The 16,694-nt window shown below is 43.1% G+C and overlaps 1 protein-coding gene across 3 annotated transcripts in view; it reads left to right on the top strand.

Moving 5' to 3' along the window:
* The first annotated feature begins 1,068 nt into the window (after positions 1 to 1,068).
* LOC103277841 (uncharacterized) overlaps positions 1,069 to 16,694 on the top strand; it is a 38,163-nt gene continuing 22,537 nt past the window's right edge. For all 3 annotated transcript variants that reach the window (XM_062970579.1, XM_008104503.3, XM_008104502.3), the window contains exon 1: positions 1,069 to 1,836. In XM_062970579.1, coding sequence (XP_062826649.1) covers positions 1,749 to 1,836 — 88 coding nt within the window. In that variant the 5' untranslated portion in view covers positions 1,069 to 1,748. The remainder of the gene's footprint in view (positions 1,837 to 16,694) is intronic.

Genomic DNA, 16,694 nt, shown 5'->3' with positions numbered 1-16,694 from the left:
ATCATGCTTGTATCAGGTGTTATTGTGGAGGTGATCTCACGCTATTCACCTCACCAGGCGGTTAGTTGTCAAGCCCAAAGACATATGATTCACCCCATCACCACAGTTCAGCTACAACTTGTCACTGAAGCTCGTTCAATCTCTTATTATGCATTATGGTTGCAGTTCTTCATCATTTTGTTCTTGACACATTGCTATTGTTAAAAGACATATTTGAAAGACTTGATAAAGGTCTGATTTTGCAGTTCCTAAGTTCATTACCATTACAGCCCTTTAACATTTATTCAGCTCCTCCCTATATTGTAAGTACAGCTTTTTAGTAACGCTTGTGCAAACTCAGCACACTGATTCAATTTTTTATCATGTTAGAAGCGACGTGAGAACATACTGGAAATTGCTTCTGGTGTGAGAGAACTGGCCCTCTATAGGGAACACCCGGATGTGTTACTATCCTGCTGGGAGGCTTCCCTCATGTCCCTGCAAGCTAGAACTGACAGAGATAAGCTAGAACTCACTCTGTCTCGTGGATCTGAACCGCCAACCTTCAAGTCAGCAGTTTAGCCGGCACAAGGGTTTAACCCATTGCAGCACCGCAGCTGCTACTGATTATGCGGCTGAGGGGAAAAGGAAGGCGCCTGAGGCCAGAAATTGTGCGAGTTGGAGTCCAAAACACCTGGAGGACCGAGGTTTGCCCATGCCTCTTTTACAAAGTCTTTAGCTCTCTTTGCCAAAGAGTACTGCTCTCTCACCAAACTACAGTTCCCAAGAATCCATAGCATAGGGCCAGGGCAGTTAAAGTGGTGTCAAACTGCATCCATTCCACAGCGTAAGAGGCGCCCATGCTCCCCTGGAAGGAGCAAAGAGGAGCCTTCTTCCGCCTGCGCTTTGCTTCTTTCTGCTCCCCAGCACGCCGCACGTGCCCAGTTTCCACGGCGACCGCCGACACAACGTTCCATCCCGGGAATGCAAGCGCTCCCCACTTTCAGCCAATCAGCATGGAGAGCGTTAAATCGGCAACCTATCAGAAGCGAAACCTGGGCGAGAAGCTCGGGAAGGCGAGAGATTGTGCAAAAACCTCCGCGTGAGGCTGGCGCGGGAGTCAAAGGCAAGGAAGGAGGAGGAGGAGGTTATTGTTGTCTCGCTTGATCGGAGCCCGGCTTGGAGATGAGTGAACGTTGCGCTTGGTTCCCACTCTGGCGGGCGCCTGCAAGTTGGGGAGACCGCGTGGAACTGGTCTGACCTTGGAGGCTTGCAATGAAAGCGTATGTAGTCGGAGAGAACTGCCTGGATTTGATCCGAACCGGCGCAGCCCGAGCAGAACCGACGTCGACTACAGAAAGAACCAAGCCAAGCTCTACTGGCGCGGTGGTTTGGGGGGGAAAGACCGGAAAGTAGCCTCTGGCTGGACTCTGCAGGTGAGCCAAGCCACCCAGAGCCAATCTGGTCCAAGAGAGGAATTCTCCCAATAGATCCGAATCAGAAAAAGAGCGAAACGCACCAGGCATGAGCGTGAGAGCAAAGCACAATAGGCAGCCCAGGCTGAGAGCGGGCAGGAGGTAAGCGGGAAGGACTCTCGGGAGCAGGGCACCCCACCCCAAGCTCAGCCCAAGCAAAGCAGGACGGGAGCAAGACTCAACCAAGAGCGGGCTGCATGGGCTCCGGCTTGTGGGGCGAGCGCTGAAGGAGTCCGGTTGGAAAAGACGGGATCCCACCTGCAAGTCCGTCCGGGCACCAACGCCGCCTTGGAGATGACCCAGTCCAGCGAGACCCAGACACACACGCCCACCACCAGTGTGCCCATGGACAGTAATGTGGTGGCCATCATCATAGCGACCAGTGAGTACCTGCGTTCCTTTCTCTGCTTGTCGACGGCTTTCATGGCCGAAATCACTGGGCTGCTGTGAGTTTTCCGGAATGTATGGCCATGTTCCAGAAGCATTCTCTCCTGACGTTTCGCCCACATCTATGGCATGCATCCTCAGAGGTTGTGAGGTCTGTTGGAAACTAGGCAAGTGGCAGGGCTGTAGCCAGAAAAAAAAAAAGCGGCGGGGGGGGGGGAGTTAAGGGTTCTAACCCTCCCTCCGAAAGGCTTCAACCCCCCTCCCCCAGATCTGGTTTACTCATGAATTTTAACTGGTTAGACAATTTATAAGTAAACCAGAGTTTTTTTTTTAACCTGATACATTTCAGGGTTTTGGGTTTTTTTTTTGAACTTTTAACACACACACACACCCTGGCTACAGCCCTGGCAAGTGGGGTGTATATATCTGTGAAATAATGTACTGGGAGAAAGAACTCTTGTCTTTTGGAAGCAAGTGTGAATGTTGCCACTGGCCAGCTTGATTAGCATTGAATAGCCTTGCAGCTTCAAAGCCTGGCTGCTTCCTGTCCGGAAAATTTCTTTCTCTGTTTCCTACATTGGGGGAGGAAATGATTAGGGGAGACTGCTCTCTGCCTGCATTTTAAAGGATTCCTGGAGTTCAAATGGCAGGAAAAAGGATTCCACCTAAACATTAGAAAAAGCCTCCCAGTGGTAAGAGCTGTTTGACAGTGGAATATGCTGCTGCCTTGGAATCCAGTCTCCTGGAGTCTCCTTCGCTGGTGGTTTTTAAGCAGAGGCTGGATGGCCATCTGTCAGGGGTGCTTTGATTCTGTGTTCCTGCATGGCAGAAGGGGGCTGGACTGAATGGCCCTTGGGGGTCTCTCCCACTTTTTTCAAAGTGTGTTACCCGACAGTACTTCTCAAATTACACAAGCCAACAAAATCAAACTTTCTGTAATCATCAGAAATGAGAGTAGCACTGTTTAAATAAATTTTATGCTGATTTTAAATATGTCTTAAATTTTTCCAGCAGATTACTGTAAAGTCTGCACATTTCGCATCATATTTGTGTAACACAAGCCAACAGGTATTTCTCATCAGATATAATTTTAGGTCATTCTTATAGATCTGTGTTTCAGATCTTTTTTCTGTATCACATGTAGTTTTTTCAATGAGGCTAATTGAATAATGCATTTACACACTGATATCAATAGAATCTAATTGATATCAGTGCGTAAATGCATTCATTGTTCTATTAGCCTTATCACAAAAAATACACGTGATAGAGAAAAAATAACCTCTGATGATGTCTGCCATAGATGTGGGCAAAACTTCAAGAGAGAATGCTTCTGGAACATGGCCATACAGCCCATAAAAATCACAGCAACCCAGAGAAAAAAATAAACACAGATCTGAACACAGCTCTATAAGAATGACCTAAAATTATATCTCATGAAAAATACTTGTTGGCTTGTGTTATGTGAGGTGGCAGGGATCATCTCCTCCCTGTGTACTAGAGTGGGACCCAAAATTGTTTCCAAAAACAATAAATTCAACATATTTTACATACAATTAAAGCAACTTGAAATGGTGCCATATACATTTGGAAAGGAATTAATAACATACAAAATGAGAAGATTGATAACACATGCCCAATCAACCCCCCCCCCTTATGTATAAAAAGCTTGTTTGAATTAAAATGTATTTGCCTGTCAGCAAAAGGAAAAAAAAGAGGGGCCCAGCCACAATAGTTGGCTACAGTTAATTTCTTTTGTGGAAATTTGCTGGATTGGTGGCCAGTAGCTTAGAAACTAGAATAAGTCTGTGGACCTCTGTGTTGAGTAGCATTTCCATAGGATATTTCTCTGAGGATACACGCAATGACGTTTTTGCCTCTGGGCTGTTCAGGAAAAGTGGAAATTGGCTTATATAGTTGGCACTTGGTATTACTGGGGTTTGCTTCCAGGACCCCCATGGATATTGAAGTCTGTGGATGCTCAAGCCCTTTTATATACAGTGGAGTAGTAAAATGGTGTCCCTTCTATAAAATGGCAAAATCAAGATTTGCTTTTGGGGTTTTTTAATATATCAAGCCATGGATGGTTGAATCCATGGATACAGAATCCATGGATATGTCAAAGCCAGCTGTACTGCGTTCAGCCATCAACCCATCTAACTCAGTTTTGACTGACATCAGCAGTTTTACAGGTCTTTATGGAGGATCTTGCCTAGTCTTTCCAGAAAATCCCCAGCAATCTCAACCAAATATCTAACAGCTAGGCCTTGGTCAACTTTGCTTCTGAAATCAGATATTATCAGGAATGTTTGGGTGCTTTGGTGGTTAACTCAAATGTAGGGTAGGCATGCTATTCTTTCTCACAAAAATGCTGCGTTATTTGGAATTAACTGTTGTGAGAATGTTTTGTGCGCAAGGTGTTGTGCACTACAGCTTAGATTCATAACCCAAGTTGAATCCAGCATTTCCCTTAACCTTTATAGGTTGGGGGATAGCTCTTAGGGATTTGTATTGGTTGGCATCAAATGGACTCCAGGGAATCCCAGCATAAAGCATCAGAAGAAAAAATGATATTCCCTAAAGAAATGCAGAAAAACAAGAGCAGTCTAAGGAACTTAAAGGCACCTCTCTGATCTTGGAAGCTAAACAGGACCAGCCCTGATTAGTACTTGGATGGGAAATCACCAAAAAATAACAAATGCTATAGGCTATATTTCAGAAGACAAAACTAGCAAAATTGTCTCTTGAGTATTCTTTGTGTAAGAAAACCCTGTGAAATTTATGAGGTCACTTTTTTTTCGTGTCAGGAGCAACCGGAGTTGCTTCTGGAGTGAGAGAATTGGCCGTCTGCAAGGGGATGCCCGGATGTTTTTGATGTTTTACCATCCTTGTGGGAGGCTTCTCTCATGTCCCCGCATGGAGCTGGAGCTGATAGAGGGAGCTCATCCACTCTGTCCCCGGGTGGGATTAGAACCTGGCAGGTTTCAGGTCAGCAACCCAACCTTCAAGTCATGAGGCTTTTATCCCCTTGACCACCGGAGGCTCCATGAGGTCACTGTAAGCCATCAGGTGACTTGAGGGCATATAGACATGCACATTGAGGTAAGGTGGAATGGAAGAAAGGGGAGATTTTGGTTGTATGTATCACCATTTTCTACAACCCCATTTCTGTAGACCCTTTGGGGAACAAAAATTTCACCTGATTGAGTTGGAAGCAGAATGTTGTTGGTTTTTTTTGTTTTTTGTTTTTTTTGGTGATCGTTCTAAGGGAAAATTAGTTTAGTATGGGAAAATACAAGCTTTTCTGGACCACAGAAGTGTTTCTATATGGAGGAAGATTTCTGTGAAACTGAAAACCATGTTTCATCTAGGATCCGTGTATTGGGTCTATAAAGTATAGAATATCAATCACAGATCATCTCCGATGCCAGCTTGACCGGGGCGGGTCGGTGTTGCTTGTGTTATTGGATCTCACAGCAGCATTTGACACAGTCGATCACAATCTTCTGACCCACCGCCTTGCCGTTGCTGGAGTTAGGGGGACAGCTTTAAATTGGCTGGCCTCCTTTCTTCACAACCGTGGACAGCGAGTGGAGAGGGGGGGCCTGGTCTCTGAGAGGTCCCCTCTACATTGTGGGGTTCCTCAGGGGGCCATTCTCTCCCCTCTGTTGTTTAACATCTATATGCAACAACTTGCTCAGCTGGTCCAAGATTTCGGGCTCGAGTGTTATCAATATGCTGACGACACCCAGCTTGTGTCAAAGTTGGAAGGCCAACCGGAGTCTGTACCCGACAGTTTTCACCAGTGCCTTGAGGCCATTATTGGATGGTTACGTTTCAGTAGGTTGAGGGTGAATCCAGCAAAGACGGAGATCCTATGGCTGGGCCGACCGGGCAGTAGGGATATCCAGTTGCCAACCCTGGATGGCGAAGTGCTACGCCCGTCTTCACTAGTAAAGAGTCTGGGAGTCCTCTTGGACCCTTCATTGACGATGGAGGCCCAGGTCTCCGCCGTTACCAAAACTGCCTTTTTTCATCTTCGGCAGGCTAGACGGCTAGCCCCCTATCTGTCTAGGGACAACCTGGCTACAGTGATCCAGGCTACAGTCATCTCGAGACTGGATTACTGTAATGCCCTTTACATTGGCCTTCCTGTGTCGGTGATCCGGAAGCTCAAATTGGTGCAAAATGCAGCTGCCCGGCTCCTTGCGGGAGTCCCGATAAGATGCCACATAACACCAATCTTACGGCAGCTGCACTGGTTACCAATTGAGCACCGGATCACTTTCAAAGTGATGGTGCTTACCTTCAAGGCCTTGCATGGTCCAGGGCCGATGTACCTGAGGGACCCCCTACAAACCCCAGAGATCCCTCCGTTCTGAGGACCAAGACCTGTTGGAAGTCCCCAGTTTTAAGACCTTGCGTCTAACTGCAACTAGACGCAGAGCCTTTTCAGTAGTGGCGCCATCTCTGTGGAACACATTGCCACCTGAAGTTCGTGCCTTGCGGGACTTGTTGGCCTTCCGCAGGGCATGTAAGACACACCTGTTTCGGCAGGCTTTTGAGTTCTGTTGCTGATGTTTTAAAAGGTGCTTTTAGGATGTTTTTAAGATGTTTTTTTTAAAGGTGTTTTTAAAATGTTTTTTAATTGTTGATTTTAGCCGGTTCTTGTAAGCCGCTCCGAGCCCTAGGGGAGTGGCGGCATATAAGTTTGAAAAATAAATAAATAAATAAATGTGGGTGAGAGGCTTCCAAAACACTCTCACACATATATTTACAGGCTGTATGCTGGCTAGAAGTGAACATACTATCTAGAATTGATTCTGGGAAGTCATGATTGGCCACTATCAGCACCCATTGCCTTTCACATTATTATTGTTTCTATTTTGCTCCCAGAATGCGACAGTGAGATAAAAAAGATTGGGGCATAGTCTATTAAATTAGCTTTTGGCTGCATAGTGTAACCATGGCAGTATGTTGTGATAGCTGAAAGCCAGTCACATCTGACCATAAACCAGGTGATATCTCACATTTTCTTCCAGAAGAAAATACATGTGTGGGGGTGTTTCTTTAAGTCAAATTTATCCAAGGTGGCCAACACACACAATCAAAAATAATAGCAGCTTCATTCAAGAGCAGGGCTAAATAAAACAGAATCAGACAAAGGGGGAGAGAGGGAGAGAGACAAAACCCTCAGATAAAATAGTAGGTAAAATTAATCCATCAGATCTAAATATGCGAAGAGGAACAGAATATGTTTTCAAATGGCAGAAGAGTGTGTATGAGACTAATTTCCCAAGGTAGAGAAGACCACAGCCTGGCTGGAATGATAAAGAAAGCTTTTTCCTATGTTCTTACCAAGTGTGCTTAAGATGCCATTGGGATACACCTAAAATGGAACTGCAGAGTGTCAACTCATAGGCTTTCTCATATAAAGTAAAAATCATGTCCAGGAGACTAGTAATCTATTCTGGAAACTCTAGAATCAGAGAGAGAGGGAAGATAAACTAGCTTTTTCTGAATTAAACAGATGGAAAGGATCTCAAACTTCATGCCAAGAGAGAAAGTCTAGTGGTACAGCACCACCATCAAAAGGCCACTCAACTTTCACCTTAAAGCTTCTGATGAATGAGAGCTCTCCATTTCCATGGATAGTTCATGCTTTTGGAAGTTCTTCCTAATGTAGAGTCCATTTCTAAGGTGGGAGTCCAAGGGTTACTGGGCTGCAATTCCCATGCGCCATCATCTATGTGATCACCACTTTGAAGATGTCAATCATGGAGCTATACTTGTCTCTCAACTCCAAATACCTAACTTCTTCAACTTCTCCCTGGGAAACTTGCCTTTCTTTGTTGCCCTCTTCTGGATATGCCAGAGTTTGGTGATAACCTTTTAAAACATCAGTATCTTGAATTAATAAACCAGCATGGTGTAGTGTTTTTAGTGTTGGACCGTGACTCAGCCATACTAACTCATTGGCCATGACAAACCTCTTCTGAACATTGTCTACACTAACCATTTAATGCAGTTCAAAGCTAGCTTCCAATTGTGAGGGCCAAACAACAAACACCCACAAACGCTCCCTTAATGTGCATCAGTGTTCTGTGGTTTCTCTAATAACCACCTGGGCCTCAAACTGATACCAGGATTTCCTAAGTGCTCAGCAAAACCACTTTCTTCCAGTTTGAAACTATATTAAGTAGTCAGTGAGGATGGGCCCTTTTACAGGAATACAGGAATGGCAATAGAGGAATAGCATGAGGACTCCTGGCTGCCCTCAGGCCATTTCTGTATTTCCAGTGAGTATTGCAGATTAACCTGGGTTAAACTGGCTCTGTCCCACTTGAAACATAGTGCTCTGGAGTTTGCTTAAAACTCTGGAGCATCCTGTGGCTTCAAGGCAGTTTGGATTACTGAATTGGGACACCCCCATCATCATTCTTTCCTGTCACTCATCCTTCTTGACTGCGTAGGTGCCCCCGCTGATGTCATAACACAACACCTGTGCAAGGAGCTCAATGGCTGGCAGGGAGCATCAAGAGTGACATGGAAGGTGAGATGATGGTCCAACAGGCTGATGCTATCTTGGCTCAACTGTGCTCTGGATACCAACCCACTGCCAAAGTGGATTTGGACAGTAAATCTGTGTTCTACACTGGATTTACCAGCCACTGTAGATTTGCTCCAAGTTAAGTTTCACCACTGCAGAATTACAAAGTATATAGTGTTTTTTGCTAGTGTACATTTACCTTGCAGCCTATTAAAATCCTGTAAATTTTTGTTACATGTAGTGAGAAACAAAAGGCATATATACACTGTAGAATTAATGTAGTTTGACACCACTTTAGCTGCAATAGATCAATGCTATGGAATCACAGGAGTCATGTTTTTACAAGATCTTTATCCTTCTCTGCCATAGATGGTTGGTGCCTCACCAAACTACAATGCCTAGGAATCCATAGTATTGAGCCATGACAGTTAAGGTGGTGTCAGACTGCATTAATTCTACAATGTAGATGCACCCAATAATTTCCAAATAAACACCATAAATGTTGATTCAAAAATCAAGGATGGGAATTGTGGTCTGCCAAATGTTGCTCATTTTTCAGCTCCCAGCTTGTCTCATCATGGGCTACTCTGACTAGAGCTACAAGGTTTGAAGTCCAACAACATCTTGCGTGCTACATGATTCCTATTATAGATCTAAACAAATAGCAAACAAACAACTCCTTCAAGTTCAAACTCCTTCTGCTAAGTTCAGCTGACTCCATTTGGAAGAGTGAGGGCAATTTTCCACCTGCTGATTAGATTGTTCCATCAACATGAGATGCAAAAGTCCATAAATGAGTCTTCTGTGCACATGATCGGGATACTCAACGAACCTAATAATATTCCATTTTGAAGATGGAAAGCTTTTTGAAGAAGGATCCATAAATTTATAAATCAAATTCAAGCTTCTGAACCGGCACAATACACGGATGTTCATAGAACATTCCCTGGAGTAAATGCATTTAATCAGATCTTACATAAAGTATTAGTCTGAGGTCTGGAGCTATTAATATTTGAATCTTTATAATGAGCTTTCGCAATTTGATACCTATCTACATTTTTTGTGAGCTAAGAGAAGTAATGGCAAAAGAAACATATTTTAACTGCAGTTCAATGAATGTGCCCCTCATCTGGATCAGGAATGGTACAAGTGTGTGAGAGAGATTTATAGGTTCCCTCTTCCCATCTGAAATTAATATTCACCTGTCCACATATTAGTTTTTTTAAAAAGAAAAGAAACAAAAGTCCATATGTACCACTGGTGTTTGTAAAAACAAAAGGGATTGTGGTTATAATCTTAAATCCATTTATCCCAATCCTATGAAAGACAGTAGGGCTGCTTTGAAGTAGACTTGTGGTGGCATTACAGACTCAAAGCTGGAAGAAATATCCTGTGTGTTCTGCAACAATTCACTTGGCAGCATTATCACTGAATTTGGCTAGTTACTAGAATTTTATCAGCGTCACTGATTTCTTTGCTAAATGCTTGCCTCTTGCTAAATACTACACAGGGAAGAATACAGATCCAACCCATAGACTTATGCTCCAGGAATGTGGGATGCAAAGAACAGGGGTATGGCAGGGATTTAAAAAGAAATTCAAAACCACTAGGAAAAACCTTGGGAGAGGAATTACTTTAACTGGTGGGTGTTCTTTTTTTTAAAAAAAAAAAAGTAAGCAAAATACAACAGCTAGTTAGGCATTAGGTGAATTTCAGAAACATTATGTGGTTTGGGAGAAACAATATACTGTATAGGTTTGTGTATAAGTCAAGATCATGTTTAAGTTAAGGCCAGGTTTTGCGACACAAATTACGGGTTTTGATATGAGACTTGGATAAGTGAAGGCTTGTTCTATGGAAAGAGTCAGCATCACTTCAGGGTGGCAGCTGCTCCTGGCCACCACCACTACTTCCCTACCCAGGAATTCAAAAAGTCCACAGCAGAGAAAATTGAGCAGGGTTTGTGCTTCTTTTAGCTCTTGCCTTTTGCCTCTCTGCTCGGTGAAAAGGGCTATTCCTTATTACGACAACAATTAAAAACCCATATATATGTCAACCCAGATTTTTAAAGTCAATTTTTGACTAAAAGTTCAAGACTTTTACATGAGCATATACACTATGTAGGAAATATCAACAGTAACAGGAGTGAGCATTTTACTCCTATCCTAAAAGTGCTCAACTTGCTGCCAATTTGTTTCTGGGCAAAATATAAATTCTCTGTGAGGAGAAAGGTGGGGTAGAAATAAAGATGATGATGATGACAATGATAATGTGTTGGTTTAGACTTTTAAAGCCCTACATGATTTGGGTTCAGATTTCCAACAGGATCACCTTCTCCCGTACAATTTACCCCAAGCACTTGTGTCGTCTGAAGGGGCGACTAACCAACCAGAACCTGACTGGCAACCTTAACTCAAAGGACCTTTTCATCAGCCACCCACGACTGTGGAATGACCTGCCAGAAGAGGTTCAACAGCTAAACACTTTGGCTGAATTTATGATCCAACTGAATACCTATCTCTTCCAGCAGACCTACCCAGTCAATTTCAAACTATGAATTTTAAACTTACATTCTATTATAATTGCATTTTTTCTTTGTACTGTTAATTTTATATATATAATTGTAATGTATTTCATCAGGGAATTTTAGTTGCGTTGAACTACACATCGAGGTGTGAGGGGAAGTGGGTAACAAATAATGTTGTTGTGATTACATTTAGATGGAAGAATTTTGTCTGATAATTGAATCATTTTACTGAACTCTCAGGATCCCTGCCAGTGAATACAGAACGACGTAGCAAAAGCCATTCTGCTCTTGGGATGGAGCTGCATGATTTTAGGCTATCATTGGGAACTTACCTAATAAATATATGAAATATTATCTGCACAAGGAGTGTTTCAGGGAGATGGCCAAGCTAGAATGGTTTCCCATAATATCTGGGAAATGGGGAGGTTAATGTAGAAGGATGGATTCCCCAAGGCTGCTTATTCCTAAATGACTCTGCAGAGATCTTTGTAGATCACCTTTCCTGAACCTCAAACTGCAACTGCTATTATCCCCATCCATTATTCATGCTGGCTGGAGATGATGGGAGTTTCAGTCCAACACACTTGGAGGACTCCAGTCTGGGAAATGAAAGCTGCTGTAGATACGTCACATTCAAACACTATCTTCTCTTAAGTCACAAGAAATTTGTAACAAGCTCCGTGTCTATACAATGGAAGCAAGTGAAAGAAAGCCTTCCTTTTCAGGCTTGCTAGGCATAAATTCATTTTCTTTATTTCTATTAGAACTTTTCTAGATACAGGAGCCATTTGTGCCCCCCCCCCCCGGTCTCTTAGCACTAGATTGATACATTTCAAAAACCATGCCACAAGGCGAAATGGTGGCTGGGTAAGTTTTTCTTTTATTTTAAAGGGTTTAGGGGGGGGATTTGTGAAGGGGTGGGTTCCCCCTTTACATCTCAGGACCCACCGGGCCCAAAGAAGCAAGTTGGGCTATGGGGACTGCGAATTGGGCTGTGCGTATCGGTCCCCACAAGGTCCATACTCCATTAGACCCGGGTCTTTCAGGAAGATCTGGGTCTAATGGAGCATCAAATTAATTTACCAGAGATGTCATTTGGATGCCTCTGGTAAAACTGCGTGAGCTCCCGCGTTATGAGCCCTGTCTGGATGGCCCAGAGTCTCCTTGTTGATTTTACAGCATATATTGCTACCAATTTTTCTTGCCTGTTGTTTTCTTCCAATCCACTTTTTTTCTTTGCATTTTGTAATAGCTTTAATTTAACTTTTGATTTTCCCCTGCCATACAAACTTAGATATGTTTCTCTGCCATTTTAAAATGGTATATCTGTTGTCAAAATTGGTATTGTCTAGGATACAAACAATATCCCAGGATAAACATTCATTTTTATTGCAGAAATTCTCCCCAACATTTGCAGACTTAATTTCGTCTATCTATTCATTTGTTTCTTAATCTCATTCCAAGTCTTAACATAATTAATTGAAATAATGTACGATTAATATTGATCATATTAACACTTTAAGATTTCATCTTCTCTAATTTAAAAATTGTTGCATTAATAAACTCAATTTGATCTTCCTTAGTCATATTTTTAGTAACATCAGAGTCTTTTCCTTATTAATCTTAAATCCCACCAAGTGACCAATTGTTTTAATTTCACTATCAAATATTCTGAAAGCTAAAGAACTTTTAGTAGTTAACACCAAATCATACATTTGTTTTTTCTTCTTTTCTTATATCTCTATTTAGTACTTCCAACACCAATCCCCCCCAAGAAAACCCCTAATAATGGCAACAATGGACACCCTTATCTTGCACCTTTTCATGTGTTTTTATTAATTCTGAGTTGGCTGTTATTTCCTTTTTCACCAGAACGCATCTTCTCTAACATAAATAAAAAGGCCAGTACAAATTATCAAATCCTTTTTCAACATCCAGAAAGATCCAGCTTACTTCTTATGATGTCTTACTAGGTATTCCACTATATCTAATACATTTCTATTGTTGTCTTGTAATTGTCTCTCCCCCCCGCCCTTAAGTTTAAGAGTAACTTAAACTTAAAGAGTTTAAGTTTCTCTTTAAAAGATATATAATAAAGAGCTGACAAACCACCTGGACCTGGACTCTTTCCTGAATTAAACTTGTTCATGACTTCGCAGATATCTTGCATTGTCATATTAGCATTCATACACAGCCTCTGGTATTCTGTAATTTTAGGGCAAATTCTGTTTATTCAAATAATCCTTCATTTTCTCTGATGAGAATTGTTGTCATTTGTATAAAGAAGAAGAATTCCAACGGAATGCTTTCTGAATGCCTACATTATTTGTTAACTGTATCTCCTTCTTTTCTTTTGTAAGTTGATATGCCAATAACCTGTATAGTTTATTTGCAGATTCAGAGTTATTCTGCTTCACATCACTTATCTTTTTCTCCATCCCAAAATTGTTTTGTTCAAACGTGTTGGAAAATGTGATGCACGAGCAAGATATCAAAAGAATGAATACATTCTTCAAAACAAAAATCAAAATTTTAATTGTTAACGCCAATTAGTACAAACCTATTGACTAGATGGCATTTATATAAGGATTGACTCACCAATTAAGTTCATTAATGGGTTTACAGTGGTCAATGTTATCAATATGTTTACATCTTTGTGTGTGTGAGTGCACTGATGCAGGGTATATCTTATCTAAGAAAACTCAATGAAATTCATGGCATCACCATATATTGACAGACAACTAGAAGGCATACAAACACATAAAATGGTGCAGCTAAGAAACCTAAAGGACTTGTGCTGCTGACTAGGAAAAGATTAGAGAAATTGTGAATGGCTGCAGGTACACATTGTGTGATGTGCAGCAGGTTGCTGTGAATCTCTCATGGTAGGCAAGGAGAGAGCAAGGCGCATTGAAAAAAAAGCTACTGTGCAATATGGAAAAGATGCTTTAAGATTTATCAGTGGGTGTAGTTGTTAATGGCTAATAATCATGATGGCCATATATTATTTCCAATATCCTCCTTGTGTTATTGCTCTGGGTGAGAAAATGTTTTGTGTGTGGAAACCCCAACGCTGTATCTTCTGTTAGAGATATAAATGCCAGAGTTATAGGGGACATGTATCATGGGCATCACAGGGTTCCTCTTGAAACTGTCACCTCTCCATTGCCATTCCCCAGTGTTGGAGGCAAGTTCCTTATGTACTATAGAGTTTCTCACACACACAGAGGCACACATTAAAATAATTTGCTCCTGTGGAGCATTTTTTAATGTGGTCATTGATGATGTGAATTTCTGTAGGTCTTTGTTTGCAGAACAGATGTAAGAGCCATCTTGTTATTTGGTTCAGGAAACATAGTATCTTAGGGCAGTCCTGAACTATATACTCTAATATTCCCTATTCATTTTTGTCTGCCTCTTGATGTTTCCAAGGACAACTAGAAAATGTCAAGATTCACAGGCGTCTTCCCCTCGTATTTCTGCCCCGCCCCATCTATCAAGAAGCAGACAGTGATTTGGAACAGAAGGATACAAAATGCTAATATAGTGGCATTACACCCTTTCTTTTAGAACAGCACATTACTTGGAACTATCTGTAATGCTTTGAAAGAACATTTCTTATAAAAGTTTACTACTAAAGAACTAGATAGAAATGTATCACTATAATCCAAGGCAAGTAAACAAATAAAAAGGGTTCTGTTCAGTTGAAGTCTTGCTTGCTTGTTTATTTTGGTCTTTGTTTTCAAATACTCTGCTGTCTTGGAAATACAGGATAATATCTTCGTGCTTGCTTGTTATCTATATATTTATCTAGGTACTAGCCATAATAGCCATGATATTTAATAACGAGTGCACCTGCTTGTCCAGTTTTGTTGGATTCATTTCAATTGGTTGAGCTCGAGGATGTGGACAAGATCCTTGGAGAGGCGAGACCGACCACATGCATCCTGGACCCCTGCCCATCCTGGTTGGTGAGAGAAGCCAGAGGGGGTTTGGCCGAGTGGGTGAAGGTGGTGGTGAATGCCTCCCTTCGGGAGGGCAAGTTTCCAGCGAGCCTAAAAATGGCTGTGATCAAGCTGCTGTTGAAAAAGCCATCATTGGATCCCACTCAATTCGGAAACTTTCGGCCTATTTCCAATCTCCCCTATTTGGGCAAGGTCTTGGAACATGTGGTTGCTTCGCAGCTCCAGGGATTCTTGGTTGACACTGATTTTCTGGATCCGGCACAGTCTGGCTTCAGGCCGGGACATGGTACCGAGACAGCCTTGGTCGCCTTAGTTGATGATCTTCGCCGGGAACTGGACAGGGGGAGTGTGTCCCTGCTGGTTCTGCTGGACCTCTCAGCAGCCTTTGATACCGTCGATCACGGTATCCTTCTGGGACGCCTCGCGGGAATGGGACTTGGAGGTACTGTCCTGCAGTGGCTCCACTCATTCCTGAGGGTCGGTCCCAGATGGTGTCATTGGGGGACGCCTGCTCAGCCCCACAACCGTTGACTTGTGGGGTCCCGCAGGGCTCTGTATTGTCTCCCATGTTGTTTAACATCTACATGAAGCCGCTGGGAGAGATCATCAGGAGTTTCGGGGTCCGGTGTCATCTGTACGCAGATGATGTCCAGCTCTGTCACTCCTTCCCACCTGTCACTAAGGAGGCTGTTCAGGTCCTGAACCGGTGCTTGGCTGCTGTGTCGGACTGGATGAGGGCCAACAAATTGAAATTGAATCCAGACAAGACAGAGGTCCTCCTGGTCAGTCAGAAGGCCGAACAGGGTATAGGGTTACAGCCTGTGCTGGATGGGGTCACACTCCCCTTGAAGGCGCAGGTGCGCAGTCTGGGGGTGATCCTGGACTCATCGTTGAGCCTGGAGCCCCAGGTCTCAGCGGTGGCTAGGGGAGCCTTTGCACAGTTAAAACTTGTGCGCCAGCTGCGACCGTACCTTGGGAAGCCAGACTTGGCCACGGTGGTCCACGCCCTTGTTACATCCTGTTTAGACTACTGCAACGCACTCTACGTGGGGCTGCCTTTGAAGACTGTTCGGAAGCTTCAGTTAGTCCAACGGGAGGCTGCCAGGTTAATAACTGGAGCGGCGTACAGGGAGAGTACCACTCCTCTGTTACGTCAGCTCCACTGGCTGCCGATTAGCTACCGAGCACAATTCAAGGTGCTGGCTTTAGCCTATAAAGCTCTAAACGGTTCCAGCCCATCTTATCTGTCCGAACGTGTCTCCCGCTATGACCCACCTCGAAGCTTAAGATCGTCGGATGAGGCCCTGCTCGCGGTCCCGTCAGCCTCACAGGTGCGGCTGGCGGGGACGAGAGACAGGGCCTTTTCAGTAGTGGCTCCCCGCCTATGGAACCCCCTCCCCATTGAAATCAGGCAGGCTCCCTCTCTCCTATCCTTCCGTTGGAAGGTAAAAACTTGGTTGTGGGGCCAGGCTTTCGAATAAGAATCAGCAGCATTAATTACTATTATGTATGCTGGAACTCAATTGACAGACCCAGTCTTTTAAACTTGTACACGCCTATCTATATTTTATAAATGCATTTTATGAATGTTTATGTAAGTTAATTTTTTAACTGATTTATAGTGTATTGTACTGTTTTTATATGTCTGTTTTATTGTAAGCCGCCCTGAGTCCCCTGTTGGGTGAGAAGGGCGGGATATAAATATTGTAATAAATAAATAAATAAATAAAGAGATTTGGAAAGATTTCACCCACAAGAAACTTGCAATCGTAAGGCTGTATACACACTCCAGAATGATAGCAGTTTGGCACCAC

The sequence above is a fragment of the Anolis carolinensis genome, chromosome 2 (assembly GCF_035594765.1).
Source record: "Anolis carolinensis isolate JA03-04 chromosome 2, rAnoCar3.1.pri, whole genome shotgun sequence".
In the NCBI taxonomy this organism is placed as follows: domain Eukaryota; kingdom Metazoa; phylum Chordata; class Lepidosauria; order Squamata; family Dactyloidae; genus Anolis; species Anolis carolinensis.
Note: the sequence above shows the minus strand (reverse complement) of the source record. Positions and strands in the feature narration are given on the sequence as shown.